Genomic DNA, 17229 nt, shown 5'->3' on the forward strand with positions numbered 1-17229 from the left:
ATAGAGAGAAAGATCTTCTCTCTGCTGATTCACTCCCCAAGTGGCTACAATGGCTGGAGCTGAGTTGATCTGAAGTTAGGAGCCAGGAGCTTCTTCCAGGTCGGCCACACAGGTGCAGAGTCCCAAGGATTTGGGCTGTCCTGGACTGCTTTTCCAGGCACAAGCAGGGAGCTGGAAGGGAAGAGGAACCACGAGGAAATGAACCAGCACCCGCATGGGATCTCAGAATGTGCAAGGCAAGGATTTTAGCCACTACACCACCGTGCAGGGCCCCTTGACTCCTCTTTTCTGAAGGAGGTCAATCAGGATTTTCTAATGAGAGTTGGGTTCTTGTCTGAGACTCTGTGGTTGAGACCATGATCTCTACTCCTCTCAGCCACACCCAATCCAGATTCCAAGATGCTGCTTAGCTTTCTTTGCCAGCAGGTGATGCATGCTTGTTTTTTGAGCTTCTCCATCTGGGCATGTTAGGACTAGGTAAATTTATAGTGAGTTTTGAAAACAATGTCAAACATGAACCCTCTTCTAAAATTCAGGTACTATTGTAAAGTTGCCGTCTTCCAGCTCTGATTACAATATTTGGGTATGTTACCAATTGAACTTTTAGCATGTGTCTATGTTATGCTTATCATATTCAGACAACTATTACATCTGAGGTACTTTGTGTTCTATAGTTATGAGACTTATCAAAATCATATGAAGAGATAAAGGAATAACGAGGTGGAGCCCGTCCATGGAGATATGAGCACTAGCAGGCTCTGTTCTCTGACCTGCTGCTATGCACAGGGACCCTCTGAGAGCATGCATGCTAATGAGCCAGAATTCTCCTGAGCGCTCCAGCTGCTTCAGAGGTGACTGTGACTGCTCTGAAACTCCTTGACCTCATTAAAGTGGAACTATCATGTGCAAGCGCCCGTGGAAACAATGATAAGCATTTTTGTGGAGCAGGAGGCTAAGGGAGACATTGAAGTCCCTTTCTTGCTTTGCCTTTGGTCTTTGGAGAATTTGGTAAGTTCATTGCCTTTATGACAAGATGCTACTGTCTTCACTCTGCTTTCCTGTGGCACTTTCTGCTTCAGCAACCCAGTGTTTCCCTGGATGTGGCATGCCAATTTGATCTTCTCTCTTTATCAGATCAGAAAGTATTGGTAAGATTAATAGGGATAGGTGAAAGAAAGGCACAAGTCAAACAAAAGGAGGACTAAGTGCGAATATAACAAGAGAAAATTGATTTTTTGTTGATATTTGTTTTTAAAATTACTTCTGTTTAAATAGCTGTTCCTTAGGACTAAATGTTTTGCAATGGATCTAGTCAAGGTCTCATTCACAGTGGATCCACCATGTCAGCCCACAACTCACTGTGAAATGTCTTTTGAAGTAGAACTCTGGCCCTCTCCTCATGGGGACACAAGCAGAAGCTCCCTGGATTCAGTGTTGGTGGTTCGTTCGGGGATTATCATGCCCCTGTTGATCTAGGTTTTCTTTTTTTTAAAGATTTATTTTTTTATTGGAAAGGCGGATATACAGAGAGGAGAGACAGAGAGGAAGATACTCCGTCCGATGATCCACTCCCCAAGTGAGCGCAACGGCCCGATGCTATGCCGATCCGAAGCCAGGAGCCTCTTCCAGGTCTCCCACGCGGGTGCAGGGTCCCAAAGCTTGGGGCCGTCATCGACTGCTTTCCCAGGCCACAGGCAGGGAGCTGGAAGGGAAGCGGGGCCACCGGGATAGAACTGGTGCCCACATGGGATCCCGGGTGTGCAAGGCGAGGACCTTAACCACTGCGCCACCGTGCCGGGCCCCGATCTAGGTTTTCAAGGTAGAGAGTGGATATGGAGTATACAGTACAGCAGTGTAAGCAGGGAGGATCTTGGACTCAGGAGAGAAATCTTGTATTCTTTCAGGTCCCCGTGTGCTTACTCAGCCTGCTCTTCTAAAACACACATCAGATTAGACACACATGGTTCTTTGACCTGTCATCCTATGCCTTAGCCACTGACATATTTTTAGAACAATGAACTCTAACATTCCTGTTATATTTTGAGCAAAGATAAAGTAAAATGACAGAAAGGCTGGCAGTAAATCATGCTTTTCTTAGTGAAACTTCCTGACCCTGAGGCAGATTCGCAGCCTCCTCAGGGAACAGTTTAAGCTTCATATTTGTGTGGAAGAATATTTTTAAAAACAGTAAGAGGGAAACAGAGAGGTAAGTTGTGGGGCTGTCTTTCAGTACTGCAGTCCTCGAGTCAGTGAGAATTCGCCTCTCTGCCTATTGCTACTTTGACTCATAAAAATTAGTTCGATCAATGTGCTTTGGGCACTCATGCACCGTATTTCAAATTATTTGGTGTGATTAGTGATGGCTCAGGTATGGTTTCTGTTCTTGAATGTCTTACAATAATAGAAACAAATTATTACAACACAATTTGTTAAGAGCCATAACGGAGCTGAGTACATGATGCTGCACTGCATTTGTGCCTCTAAATGACTAGGTGTTTGTGAACGTGTGCATTTTTGTGTATCCACATACACATGTGAAGGTTGAGAATGCGGAAAGGAGCAATACCAGCAAATGAGAAACGGAGCGGGATTCTACATATAATTAGTAACAGGTAAGGTTGTTAAGGTTATAACTTGGCCTTTGTCATATAGGTGATATATAATTGGGATAAGCCATTTTCTTAAGAGGATCTATCTAAAATGTGAACAAAAAGTAATGCTAAAAAGCTGAAGGCATCAAAAAGTTATAAAAGAACAGTGGGACTTTCTTCTCAGTGCCACATTCAGCTTTAGTGCTGAGACCAAATGAGGTGAAATCTGTCATGATCTTGAAGACCCATTCTGACTCTAGGATCATAGTTCAGATTAGATTAGATGGGGTGTGCTATTTTATCTTCTTTTAAAAAATTACTCCTTGGAATTTCTGTAGCCCAGTAGTTCCTAACTTGGAATTCAGAGTGTTCTTCAGTTTTGGTGTGGAATATCACTTATTTTAACTTTATTCTAACTTAGATTTTACATTCGTTTCTCATTTGAGTAAATGCCATCATTCTATGTGAGTAATAGAAGTATTTAGGATTATTTCAGGAATAGAAATCAAATTTACTTTATGCCACTTTACATTTATTTAATATACTTCCAAATATTTAAGTCATATTATTTTGAAATGAATGTGACTGTTTGACTTATCATTATATTTTAAAGCATTAAGATCTTAATAAAGATCTATTTCATTTTTAATGTGTACAAATAAAGCCACAGTGTTTTTTTTTACAAATCCAACTTTTTATTTTTTACAATCATTTTTCTATTTATTTGAGAGAGATGGAGCAAGAAATTATCTTTTGGTTCATACTCCCAAAGCTTACAATAAGACCTGGAACTCAATTCAGATTTCCCAAGTGGGTGACAGAGATCCAGCTACCTGAGCCTTAATTTACAATTTCCCATGGTGTGCATCAAAAGGAAGGTGGAACTGATAGCTAAGAAGGGACTGAAACCCAAGCACTTAGACAGGGGTTGTGGGTGTCCACATAGCATCTTAATCAATATAGCAGATATTTTTCTACAGCATATTGCTGTTTACATTTTTGTTTTCTAAGACTTATTTGCTCATTGTATTTTTATATAACTGCTTTCCATGGCAACCCCAGACATTCTATTTGATATATTTAAGAGTCCTAAAAAACAGGCATAGGATTGCTAGCCTAGCCCTTTAACAGGACTTTACCTTGCCATTAAAGTAAAAATTTATTGCTTTATTTTTTTAAAGATTTATTTTATTTTAATTTTAAAAGTCAGATATACAGAGAGGAGCAGAGACAGAGAGGAAGAAGCATCTGATGATTCACTCTCCAAGTGACCTCAATGGCTGGAGCTGAGCCGATAAAAGCCAAGAGCCAGGAGCTTTTTCCTGGTTTCCCGCATGGGTGTAGGATCCCAAGATTTTGGGCCATTCTTGACTGCTTTCCCAGGCTACAGGCAGAGAGCTGGATGGGAAGTGGAGCTGCTGGGATTAGAACCAGCACCCATATGAGATCCTAGCTCATTCAAGGCAAGGACTTGAACTGCTAGGCCACTACACAGGCCCTGCCTTCCTTTTAAATATTTCCATGATGTTTTACAATTTACTTTCAAATCCTCACCAATCTCCCTGGAGATATTGGCAATTCTTTCAAACTATTTTGCTTACCTATGTGATTAAATAGTTTTATTTACTTTAAATAATGTTTGTTTACTGTATGAAGCTCTGTATAATTAATACAAAGGGCATAAAGATGAAAGGAAACAGCCAGTTTTCCCAGGGCTTTTTGATCTTGGGAAACAATAGAGTGACAAGGTGAGGCTGTAAGAGATTTGCTGGAGGAAGGGATATTGGTGCTGTTTGGGTGGAGCAGGAAAATAGATGGTAGCTTGACATCAAAATCCTGTAGCGATGGTGTGTTTGCCATTTTGCAAATCAGTTTCTAGTTGAGATAGATAATATAAAGCTACGGACAAGATTACGAGGGGGTATTTTGAGCTGCCACTTGGTATTTCAGCTCTTTAAAGACAGACAAATTTCTTTTAAAAATGGTCAAATGTACAGGTTATTTTTTATTCCATTTGAATGCTTGTACTTTTATGATCATTCTTTCAGAAAGAAACAATGTGTATCACTTCTTGTCTGAATCATGTTTTGAAAACTGACAAAGTACTCCAGTGTAGGAAATGTAAAAAAGTAGTATTAGACTTAGGAAACCGAGGTAATAATCCAGTGAAATTAATTGAAATAACTTACAAATGAATTCAGTCTGTCCATTATTTTATTATGGGTGACATTCAGAATAAGGAAGGCAATTCCTTTGATGTACTGTGCACTTGCCAGATGACATCGACAATGGACACACCATTATGTAAGTATGATTTTTATAGCGCTGGCAATATTCTACTTAAAGCAGCATAATCATCTTCCAGAGATTTTAACGAGATTTTGAAATTACAGAATGAAAACGTTGTGCATGCCTGTGTTTAGCAGAAAGTGACTTCTTACTGTGAAGGGAGGAAAATGATGAGGCAGACAAATCAGACACAGGTGATGGAATTTCTCCTCCTGGGACTCTCTGAGGATCCACACACGCAGCAGCTGCTGTTCATCTTGTTTCTGGGTGTCTATCTGGTCACTGTGCTTGGAAATCTACTTCTCATGACCCTTGTTCAGGCTGACTCCCGGCTTCACACACCTATGTATTTCTTTCTCTGCAACCTGTCTCTGGCTGACCTCTGCTTCTCTACCAACATAGTGCCTCAGGCCCTGGTCCACCTGCTTTCCAGGAAGAAGATCATCTCATTCACACGCTGTGCAGCCCAGCTTGTCTTTTTTCTCATCTTTGGGTGCACCCAGTGTGCCCTTCTGGCTGTGATGTCCTATGACCGCTATGTGGCCATCTGTAACCCTTTGCTTTACCCTAGCATCATGACCTGGCGTGTGTGTGCACAGCTGGCCTTGGGATCGTGGAGCAGTGGCATTGTGGTGTCCGTGGTGGACACCACGTTCACGCTGAGGCTGCCCTACCGAGGCTGCAACACTATCGCACATTTCTTTTGTGAGGCCCCTGCACTGCTGGTCTTGGCTTCCACAGACACACACACTTCCGAGCTGGCCATTTTCCTGATGGGGGTGGTGATTCTGCTCATCCCTGTTTCCCTAATCCTGGTATCGTACAGTCGCATCATCCTGACTGTGGTGAAGATGAAGTCAGCCGCAGGAAGGCTCAAGGCATTTTCCACCTGTGGTTCCCACCTGGTGGTGGTCATCCTTTTTTATGGGTCAGGAATTGTCACTTATATGACTCCTAAGTCTTCCAAAGAGCAAGAGAAGCAGGTGTCTGTGTTCTATGCAGTGGTGACCCCCATGCTAAACCCCCTCATCTACAGCCTGAGGAACAAGGATGTGAAGGGAGCTCTGAGGAAAGTAGCCCCAAGAAATTTCTCATGCACACCTGGAATCTCCTTTTGACAATGAATATTAAATATGAAGACTTTGTTGTATTCCTATGTGTGTGAATTTCATGGCAATCTCATTGCTTTAGAATGTAAGACTGTGATTGATTTGATCTTTCAGACTTTGTTTTGAGACTTTGTTTATGGACCTATATTGAATCATTTTTGCATTTGTGGAGAGGAAAACAATTTATAAAGTAATGAGGAGAAGCATTTTTTTCTTTGTGTTTCTCTATTTGAATGTAACATTCAGAAAATCCTTGAAGAAATTTTTATACTTCAAGCAACTTGTAACATATGACTCTTTGGACATCATCATTGTCATATATCTCAGGCTATTCCCCAAGTTCTTTCCATTTTGATGTTTTTGAATGTCTTTTTGCCAACATATAATAAACATTGAAAAACCGTTACTTAACTTGCAATGTCCTCAGTATTAGGTGATGGTGCATGGATGTGCACCTTTATGTATGAGTGACGTACTGAAGAGTGTGTGTACAACGAAGCAGCATGAAAATGGACTAATCTCTTATATGCCTTTTAGAATCTGTGGATCAAGTCTACTGGGATGTACTTCAAAACTCCATATGGGGCCTGGCGCGGTGGCGCAGTGGTTAAGGTCCTCGCCTTGCATGCCTGGGATCCCATATGGGCGCTGGTTCTATCCCGGTGGCCCCGCTTCCCTTCCAGCTCCCTGCCTGTGGCCCGGGAAAGCAGTCCCAAAGCTTTGGGACCCTGCACCCTCGTGGGAGACCTGGAAGAGGCTCCTGGCTTCGGATTGGCATAGCATCGGCCGTTGCGCTCACTTGGGGAGTGAATCATCGGACGGAAGATCTTCCTCTCTGTCTCTCCTCTCTGTATATCTGCCTTTCCAATAAACAAATAATCATAAAAAAACTCCATATGTAGATTTAGGCAGCCAACAAGAATTGGAAATTATGCTATGGCTAACAGATAGCAACAATCTGTGATTCACCCTAGACCTGGAGGAATGAGAAGAGATCTAAGACCTTGAGAGGGAAACTGTGTAAAAGGTTCAGAGAAGAGCTGAGACTTGAGGTTACATAGGGGAAGAAAACAATGGGAAAAATCAGTATTTCCAGTTTATTCCCCTTCTGCCTTCCTAAACCTCTGCTATTTTATTCCCATTTTCGAAGCTGAGAACAAGGGAAACTGTATCGTCTATACAGAAAGCAAACATCCTTGAGCACAAGAACTATGTGAGACAATGCACAATGAAAAATATCTCTTTTGCCCTCAGTTTCTTTTTATTCCAGCAGTCATTAGTTCATGTTACTAAAACAAGATCCCTTTAAGAACGTTATCATAGCAGAGTTGCACCAAGCAAGTCACACTTGTATGTGGTGTACAGAACAGTTCCAACTAGCATTATGTAGGTAGGATATGGGAAGATAAATGACAAGATAAAGTGCCGATAGATAGCAGAAGACAGCTGCTCACAGTCCTGAACCTGGTCACCACATCTAAATTAATGATTTTTGTATTTTGTCACCCATTTGTGGGTTTATATATTAGCCACAGCTTACTGTTTTTTTTTTTTTAATGTGTTATGGCAACCTAAAGTTTTGCACCCTGATGGTCTCTTTTTAAATGGTTTCCTGCAGTTTCTCCTTCACCAGAGCTGTTGTTCAGGGGAGTGTGAAAAGACAGAATAGAGAATCTTCTGGCTGCTGAATTCAGGCTTCTCTGAGTTATTACATCAGCAATCCGTTTTATGTTAGCAAATTGGATCAGACAGTCCAGTCAACATGGCGACTTCCTTTTTTCATCTACTGGGTCCAATACTAAACAAACCTGATGTCAGTGAACAGTCTTTGCTCCTAATTTAACAATGATGTGCCTTAGTAATTGCCTTATGTGTTGTGTGCTTAGGGTATGCTGAAGGGTATGAGTATAGAGTTTTCATTGAATTTTGTGAACTTTGAATAATTATTTCCTTGATTTTTTTTCTCTCTTCCTCCTTTAGTTACTTCATGTTAAATAGCTTGTCCTCATCCTAGGGACAAATGATGTGCTTGTCATTTTTTCCCCTGTGTCTTTTCTTGGAGAATTCCATTGCCATTCTATAAAACTATTACTCTTAGTTCTGCAATACATAATCTATTCTGAGTGTCAATCAACACAATTTTCTTCTGAAATATTACAGTTGTCCTCTTTAAAAGTTTAATTTGGATATTCTTATAGCTTCCTTGTCTTTCATTAACTTTTTGAAAGTATTAAAGTAAGGCTTCTTGAATCATTCATTTATTGAGCTCACCTCTTGTGTTATCTGTCTCTCAGTGACCACTTTGTAGTTGTGCATCTCAAATGACCACCATTGTTTCATGTATTTTGTCTTTTTTTTTCGGATTTATATTTTTAAAAATTTTTACCAGAAAGACAGATAAACAGAGAGGAGGAGAGACAGAGAGGAACATCTTCCAACCGCTGGTTCACTCTCCAAGCAGCCGCAAGGGCCAGAGCTGAACCGATCCGAAGTCAGGAGCAAGGAGCCTCTTCTGGGTCTTCCATGTAGGTGAAAGGTCCCAAGGCATTGGGCCTTCCTCAACTACTTTCCCAGGCCACAGGCAGGGAGCTGAATGGGAATTGGGGTCGCTGGGCTTAGAACTGGCGGCCACATGGGATCTTGGCTCATGTAAGGCGAGGACTTTAGCTGCTAGGTTATCATGCTGGGCCTTATTTTGTTTTCTATTTTGTTGGTTTAGGTGAGAAGGCAACTCTAGTCCTGGTTACCTTATTTTGATTGGAAGTGGGATTACTTAATATCATTGTGAGGAATAGTTTTTCTAGTTATGGATGTTTATAAGATATTATTTTCCTTAGGTAATTTAAAAAACTTTATTTTTGATGATTTTTACGTAGTTTATTAGGATAGGAAGGGTCAAGGTTTAGGGGAAGGTGGGTCAGTTCACTTTTCCACATTTTCTTTTTTTTTTTTTTTTCCTGTATCTGATGAACAAGGAAGTTAAGGGAAGAATCTGCACCCAGCCTCCCAACTGCCTCAGTATCTGGGGATAGGGAATGGCCACTCAATGTCATTCCAGGATCCCCAATGTGGAGCATGCTCCAAGGGTCCTGCTCAAGTGGTTTCCATAGTTCAATAGTTCTGAAATGCTGTCAATCTTGTTGCACCTAGGATGAGAAAATTCTTCCAAGGTCCATTGTTGGATGTAGTCCTCCTAGGAGTCTCCATTTGCCCAGCTACTTGCTGCCAACGCTTGGATGGGGTAGTTGAGCAACTTTTTCTGCACTCCTTCCTCTGCTATAGTACCAGGTGTCCTCTGCAGGCTCTAATGGACTGCTATATCCTCTCTGTGCATCTGGGTATGCCATCCACTGCTCTGTCTAAGCCACTGAGGAGGCCAGTTCTCACATATGTACTCTACTGTCAGACCAAAGAATCTGCAAGTACATTGGCCTTGTCATTAGGACTCCCTCAGAAGTCATTCCTCATGTCCAGGCTTCCATGAGCTGCTGCCCTGGGCATGTTGGTGCGGGAATGACTGCCACCCCTTAGTCAATTTAATAGGTTATTCCATGGCTTTATGCCTTCCATTGATTTTAGTTTCAGGTTCAGAATTTTCTTAAAAAGTGAATGAAATAATGAAACAAGATTGTTGTTTGTTTTCATCACAATTATTTTAATTAAAATTGTAAACAAAGACATGCTAGAAATATGCAGGTAGTACTTTTGGATAAATAGGGGAAAGTAGGGCAGAAGATAACAAAATAAAATGGATTGCAAATTTCAAGGAAAGAACAAGTAATTAATGTTAGACGGTAACAAAGTTATTGAATTTCAAAGAATCATAATTTATGTAAACTAGCATCAGTCCCAAAGATATTGGTACCATAGTCCATAGAATACTGAATTCAGCAAATTGTTTCTTTTCATCACTTATGTTCTGCCATTCAGGAATGAATCCTAGGAGAAAATTCAAAGTCCTCTCCAAACTTCACATGAGGAACTTACTAGCCTTCTTTTTTCTTACATTGAACCCCTTTAGTGTCCATCTAAGCCAGTCACAGTTTCTGATGTCTCAGAGTCCTGCGGATAACCCGCTTCAGTGCAGCCTTCACTTCATTATTCCTTAAGCTGTAGATGATTGGGTTCAACATGGGAGTCACCACTGTGTAGGAGAGTGACAGTATTTTCTTGTTCTCAGGTGAGGTGTTAGATCGTGGTCGGAAATACGTGAGGATGGCAGTGCTGTAGAAGAGGGAGACAACAAGCAGGTGCGAGGAGCAGGTGGAGAATGCCTTGCGTTTCCCCTCAGCAGAGGGCATCCTGAAGATAGTGGAGAGGATACGAACATAGGAGCCCAAGATCAGCAAGAAAGGGAAGAGGATAAACAAGACAGTGGCTGTCAGAGCCTCTAGTTCAAACAAAGAGGTGTCAGCACAGACCAATGCAATGACGGGAGGGCTGTCACAGAAGAAGTGGTTCACTTTGTTGGGGCCACAAAAAGGGAAACTAAAAATCCATGTGGTTTGTACTGTGGCCACTGGAAACCCTGAGAACCATGAGGCAGCTGCCAGCTGGGCGCAAGACTTGTGCCCCATTTTGACTGGGTAATGCAAGGGATCACAAATGGCTACAAAGCGGTCATATGCCATGGTGGCTAGAAGGCAGCACTCAGCAGCCCCGAAGAAGAAGAAGAAATACATCTGGGTGGCACAGCCAAGGAAGGTGATGGCTGTGTCTTGCAAGATCAGGGTCCCCAGCATTTTGGGCACAATAACCAAGTTGAAACCTATCTCAAGAAAAGACAAGTTTCTGAGGAAGAAGTACATTGGACTTCGTAGGGCCGAGTCAACAGTGGTGACCAGGATGATGAGAACATTCCCCATCAGGGTCACTAGGTAAATGGTCAAGAAGAGGAGAAACAATAAAGCTTGCAGCTCAGAGGACAGGGTTGAGAAGCTCACAAGAACAAATTCACTGACTAGGGTCCAGTTTCCCCACATCATCCTTCTCCCTCGGATTTCACTGGAGACTTTGACCTTAAAACCCCATCAAGGTCAAAGCCGTCATGTGTCATTTATCTTTAAAGGGGGCTTCCTTGTGTCTCCACCTTGCAATATTTGGGGAAGATCAAGTGTGTGTCCTCTTCAAATTGGCAAAAATTATCACTATTAGGTTCGCAGTTGTTTTTGGAAGGCTTCCATGAGATATGCTATAAATATCAACACATGTTCTGACTTCGCTCTACAGAGGAAGGCTGCTGATACTGCTTCATGCTTGTGCTCCTACTGGTCTTCAACAGTCAGTATTGCTGCAATAGTTGGTCCAAGTGTTTCTGGAGAGAAGGTCTTGACACAGAATGCAAGGTGGTGAGATCAGACAGCTCTCCTGTTGCACTATCAAAGAATGAGAAGGAGAAAATTGTGGAGCATGAATCACAATTACTGAAAAATTCCTGAGGAGGAGTTTAAATATCGCCAAACTGATCAAACTTTTCCCTGGGGGAAAATTTTATTCTTTTGGAGGAATCTCCAGTTCTAAATCCAGAAAAATTGCAGTGTAAAGAGGAAGACACGATATGGAAACTGTAATGTGTGTTTATCCCAAGACTAAATATTCTTCACGAGACTGTATGCAATCAGACAAAAGGAAGACCATCTCAGGCTTGGGTCAGAACCATCTTGTGTGCAGATGATAAACCTAGCCATTTCATCAGCTTCTTTTGGTTTGCTTGGCACTTGAAGCTCATGTTTAACAACATAAAGATATGGGTATTAAGATTAAGATAAGACCCTTTGGCAAACTAACAGAAGGATTTATCCTTGCATCAAGAACTAAGCTTCAAAATTGGGAGCCTAACATTTTTTTCTGGTGAATGTGAACTAAAATGAAGAGACGTATCTAAGGCCCTTGGCATGTTATCTGTTACATAAATGCTCAATAAATGCTAACCATTATAATTATTATGGTATAATATGACTTTCTAACTGCTTTTTTTCTTATCTAATTCACTCTCAAAATGTACTGTAGTTATTCAATCTTCAAGATAAAGAATAACTTATTTAAAACATACCTTGTGAGGCAGTGGTATGATATTGAAGATGATCTGTCAGTAAATAGACCAAGGAAAAATATCTTTTCTAATAGGACTTATTGTATCATGGGAAGACAGATTATAAGAAAATTATATTACTAAAATGTATAGTACAGTAGATAGTAATAAAAGCAAGAAATAAAGTAGCAAGTTAGGAAATGGGCATTTGGGGTGTGGAAAGTGTCGAGAAAAGCTTTCCCAAGAAGATAACTGAATGAAGCCCAGAGTAGGCACAAGAGGTGAAGTCAAGGGGTTGAGAGAAGCAGGAAAGCAAGGAGAAAAATTAGCAGCTAAATCTATAAGTCTTTTTGCAGATCCATTCATTTTTGAACTTGTGTTTATAACTTATATTTTCATGCATTTATTATATAGAGTTTTAAGGACATAAAATACACTTCCCACACTATCCACTTTCCTTCCCTCCTTCACTGCCACTCTCTTCTTCTTCCTCTATTATTATTTTTAAAATTGTGAAATGACATACATTCAGTTTTCTTTATGATCACAAACTTAGCTCCCCGCTAAATAAAGGATTCAGCAAATAGAAGAATAAAACACTGTTACTCAGAGGTACAAAGGACTATAAACAATAATCGAATTTTAAATCGTCAGTTTTTCACATATATGTAAAAACTCAATCACAGCATGGAGATTTCCTCATATATTTTCCTCAGCTAGCTTCATGGTAAAGATTAACATAGCTCCTGGAAATTAGTCAATGTGTTTCAGTCACATTATTTTTTTAAATTTCATCACAACCAGAAGATAAAAATACTATACTACTTTTAGGTAGATTTATAAGCAAATACTTTAAAATACAGAGAAGTTGAGTAAGTTTTCCAAGGGAAGACACATTTCTGTTGTGGGGAGCAGTGTGACTCCATGGGTTTAATCAATCATCAGTTGACACTTTCACTGACTCCTTCAGAAGTCCGAGTCCACAGTTGGGGACAGGCTGGAGTGTCTGGCATAGCATCTTAGCAAGAGAGAAAGGTAAGGCATCTTATTTAAGATGAGCAGATGGGGCTGGCACTCTGGCATCTCTGGTACACACTTTCTGTTTGTGGTACCAGCATCTAACATGGGTGCTGGTTGCTTCATTTCCATTCTAACTATATGTGAATGCTCCTGAGAAAGCAGTGGAGGATGGCCCAAGAACTTGGGCTCCTGGACCCATGTGGGAGACTCAGAAGACATACTTGGCTTTTGACTTTAGACCAGCCAAACTTCAAGCATTGTGGCCACTTAAGGAGTGAACCAGTGGATGGAAGAACACTCCCACTCTCTCTGTAAATATGCCTTTCAAATAAACAAATGAATCTTTAAAAAGAGAGAGAAAAAGAAAGCTTTTGTCTATAAGAAACCATGCAGACAGGAATGATATTTTTGTAGATTTTTTTTGGAATTATTTTTAAATGTATGTTTTGTCTCATATTCTAGATAATGTGCTCCTAAAGAATAGGAGCTGGGTTATCTAAATTTTTCTCAAAGTCCCAGAAAAGTGGGTGTTAGTAAATAGTTGTGAGATATAACCAGGATAACATTCATCATGATAAAAGGTATGATAATCATCATCCAAAAGCAATTCACACATAACAACAAAATGTCACCAGCCTTAGACAACTTGTGTTTAAAGAGTCATAAGACAAATAGATTATAGCTTTCATTTTCTTCCAGCCAGAATCTGGTCCTTCTAGCTATCCTGTTATATTAAATGGTATTATTCACAAGTACAAATCAAGAACCAGAATATAATAATCCCTGGGTTTACCCCCACAGCTAATTATACGTGATGTGACTGATTCTAAACCACCTCCGGCATCTCCACCACTGAATTTAAGTCTGGCTTTGGTCTTCCCTGGAATCATTTATTTTATACTAAGAAGTAATAAACTTCACATCTTAGTGTCATTATAGGAAAAATAATTAACAACCTCAAGGAACATTTCACATCCATTGTTTGCTTCTTCCCACATGTTGATAATAGCGCATGGAACTATAGTATACTCCTTTAATTAACCAGGTCTGCACTATTATCATGCATCCTTTGATTTTACTATGATTTATAAATATGACATAAATCTGCCTTATTTTAAGTTGACTTGATGTATGTACCCATTCTGAAAGAAAAAAATTTTAAAACCTAACGGAAGCTTGCAAGTCAGATGATTCAGACTGCTTCTGGGCTTATTCCCTTTGACTTCTGAAGAAACTGATTCTTCAAATAGGCTGCAATTGTTTCAGTTGACAGAAACGACCAAGTTATGTTTGAGGGTACTTCAGAAAGCTCAAGGAATCAGAACACAAGTTTAGTGCTGTTGTAAGGGCTCTATTGGGGCTCAATTTCTGCTTGTTGACTTCATTCAGCTTCCTGCTAAGGCACCTGGAAGGCAGTGGAAGATGACTCACATACATGGCTCTTGTGTTATAACAGTATGGAGTTTCCAGCTACTGGCCTTAGCCTGAGTCAGAGCTCACTACTGAGGCTGCTTGGGTATGAGCCAGTGAATAGATTTCTTTCTCTCTCTCACTCTCTCCCTCCCTCCCTGACATAACTCACTCTTTTTCTTTGCCTTTCCCTCTTGGTATTATTTTACCTTTCAAATAAACATCATTTTTAAAAGATGAACTTATCTTGGTGCAAAAAATTGGAAATCTGGACATTTTCACATCACACACTTTTAATGAGGTATTTGAACATTCTGTTGTACTGTCATCCAGAAAATATCACTAACGTGGCATTAAGGATCTCATGAAAGATCTCATTAAATGACTTGCTGAAATGCAGTTGAAACTATGCTAACATTCATTCTTCACTGGATCTAATACCAATCTCTTTGTAGAACAATTTTTTACCATACAAAAGTTCCAGCTAGATATAGTCAATTAATCTTTCCTTGTGTTTACCCTAACATATGAAAACACTTTGATGATAACAATGGCTTTTTACTGTCACCCCCTTTACAACTATGTTTTCTTCTGCTTACGTACTCCATGAAGACCCAAGGTAAGGCATGTCCATAACTACACATTTATTATAAAGATTTGTGCCTATAAAGAAGTAATGAATATTTGTTAAATTATGTTTATTTTACTGACAGTTAATCAACCTAACATACAATTATTAAATTTAAAAGCAAATGAATTTTTCATTACATTACCAGCAAATTTATGATGAATTAAAGTAACAAATATTTTCATGTGTTCACAAAATACATTTTACAACGTTAGAAATCATGACTAAGAGGTATGGAAATAAATAAGGGATTATAACACACTTTATAAATATAACTAGAAGTCATTATTGTTATTGATATGTATGTTTGTAATACGATTATTAATCATCAGATTATTATTATTTTTCTGCTGTGAAGAACTGAGCTACTGCTATAAACTTTGAGTTATACTTCTCTCAACCACAACAGGATAGTTATAATAAAAAGCCCTGTGTCTATGACACAGGGAGTTATGAGAATAATATTATAGAATACATAGGAAATGTCCTACTAGTAAATTTTTATATTATCACTACTTCATTGCTTTGCTCAAGTTCCCTATTTGCAAATTGCCGTAAAACTCCAAGTATTTACATAAGATTCCTGACCTCTTTTCTTGTGTGTCAGAAGACAAATGTGTCAGAGATGACACACTTTTGGTGGTGAGTCTTTGGTTTCCTTATAAAAGATTTCACATCTGTGTCCCATCCTGTCACCCTTTACTCACCTCCTAGTAGTGACATCAGCCTAACTTCCAGAGAAGCCTTGGACTATGTCATTCACTCCAGAGAAGGCTCCAGAGGAGTCCTAAATGATGACATTTCCTGTGCCAGCCACTGCAGGGGAACACTGAGCAGTGTTTGTATCTGTTGAATTGAAGCTACTGTGGGCTGAGCTCAGCTCAGTGCATATTGGTGGTGAGCTGGGGTTGTGTCTCTCGCGCATTCTCTGTGAAGCTTTGTGCCAGGGGTCTGAGGCAAAGCCTGCACTGTGGCTGGGTCATTCTCTTAAAGAAGCGGTGAGCTGGGTGGAAATCTTTACTCCAGAGAAGCTCTGGGCTGGGCCTGCACCAATCACTCTAGAGGATTCCAGGCTGCGTCTCAGAACTATTTCATTCTCTGGTGTTTACCATAGGGAAGAGATTCCCCAATGCAGCTTCTTCCTCAGCTGAAGTTGTGGATCCACTTTTTGGCAGGGGTGAGATTTGCGGAATTCCCAGGAGGGGCAAAGATGTGTGAAAATTCTACAGTCCTATCATTGGAGGCATAGCTTTCCTGGGCATGCAAGTTTCCCTACATTTGTGAGGCTATCAAGAGTAAGGGCACAGAACTCAGTGGTCTACCTGTCATGCCAGGTGTGGACTCGGGAAATATCAGAGAAGAGTACAAGCATTCTTTGACATTTGGGACATTTGCAGGTTTGTCCTCAGGAGAGTTTGTAAACTGGACTCCAGAGAAGTTTTCAGGCATGGGGAAGAGAATCCAGTAATCATGATTAATCCAGGTGGAGAATGTTTGCAAAACCTATGACTTAAATTAGGAATATAGTTGTGGAAGCTTGGGTAATTTTTTGTTTGGAAAAAAATTAAGGAGGAAGGGAATGATTGCTGGGGCTAAAACAGCATATGCACGAGGTTGATTGATCCACTTTGGTAAATTAACCCTGACTACCAGTAAGCTTACATGACCTAGCACCACCTCATGGGCAAGAGCTGAGATGAGACAGAGAGGAAAGCTATATATGTGGAGTGATAATAGGACCATTCATTTGATACATGGGGAATTGCATATACTTAAATGAGAGCCAGTGACAAGATGAGTTTTGATGGGTTTTGTCATCTTTTAATGTGTCAGTCTGTCATGTTAAAATTGCTATCAGTTCCATATTATTCAAGCCATGTCTGTAAGAGAATGCCCATACCTGGAAGTACTTGTTCATAGAAGTGTTGAAATACCAAATGAATTTATAGGAAAAAGAAGAAAATCTGAATGGACAAATAGAGGACATATTCAAGGTGTTAGTGATAGGTGTGACCCACGTTTCTTTTTGTCTCCATGGAGCTTTGTACAAGTCATTTTAACCATTGCATTTCGTCCCAGCGGAAAAGTAAAACAGGTTGAGAGGAATCTCATAGATAAGACTGAATATTCTGTACTGGATAAAGTCGAGTC

General features: G+C 40.2%; 2 protein-coding genes across 2 annotated transcripts; one reads left to right on the top strand and one right to left on the bottom strand.

Moving 5' to 3' along the window:
* Nucleotides 1-5050: 5050 nt before the first annotated feature.
* LOC121162186 (olfactory receptor 2D2-like) lies at nucleotides 5051-5998 on the top strand. Its single transcript, XM_040989026.1, has one exon. The coding sequence runs from the start codon at nucleotides 5051-5053 to the stop codon at nucleotides 5996-5998; it is 948 nt and encodes a 315-aa protein (XP_040844960.1).
* A 4004-nt stretch (nucleotides 5999-10002) lies between these two features.
* On the bottom strand, nucleotides 10003-10997 carry LOC121162153 (olfactory receptor 10A4). Its single transcript, XM_040989001.1, has one exon. It carries the CDS (start codon nucleotides 10972-10974, stop codon nucleotides 10027-10029), a length of 948 nt encoding a protein of 315 aa, XP_040844935.1. The 5' UTR covers nucleotides 10975-10997; the 3' UTR covers nucleotides 10003-10026.
* Between the last annotated feature and the right edge of the window lie 6232 nt (nucleotides 10998-17229).

Source organism: Ochotona curzoniae, unplaced genomic scaffold (assembly GCF_017591425.1).
Source record: "Ochotona curzoniae isolate NIBS_2020 unplaced genomic scaffold, NIBS_Ocur_1.0 contig_517, whole genome shotgun sequence".
Lineage (NCBI taxonomy): Eukaryota > Metazoa > Chordata > Mammalia > Lagomorpha > Ochotonidae > Ochotona > Ochotona curzoniae.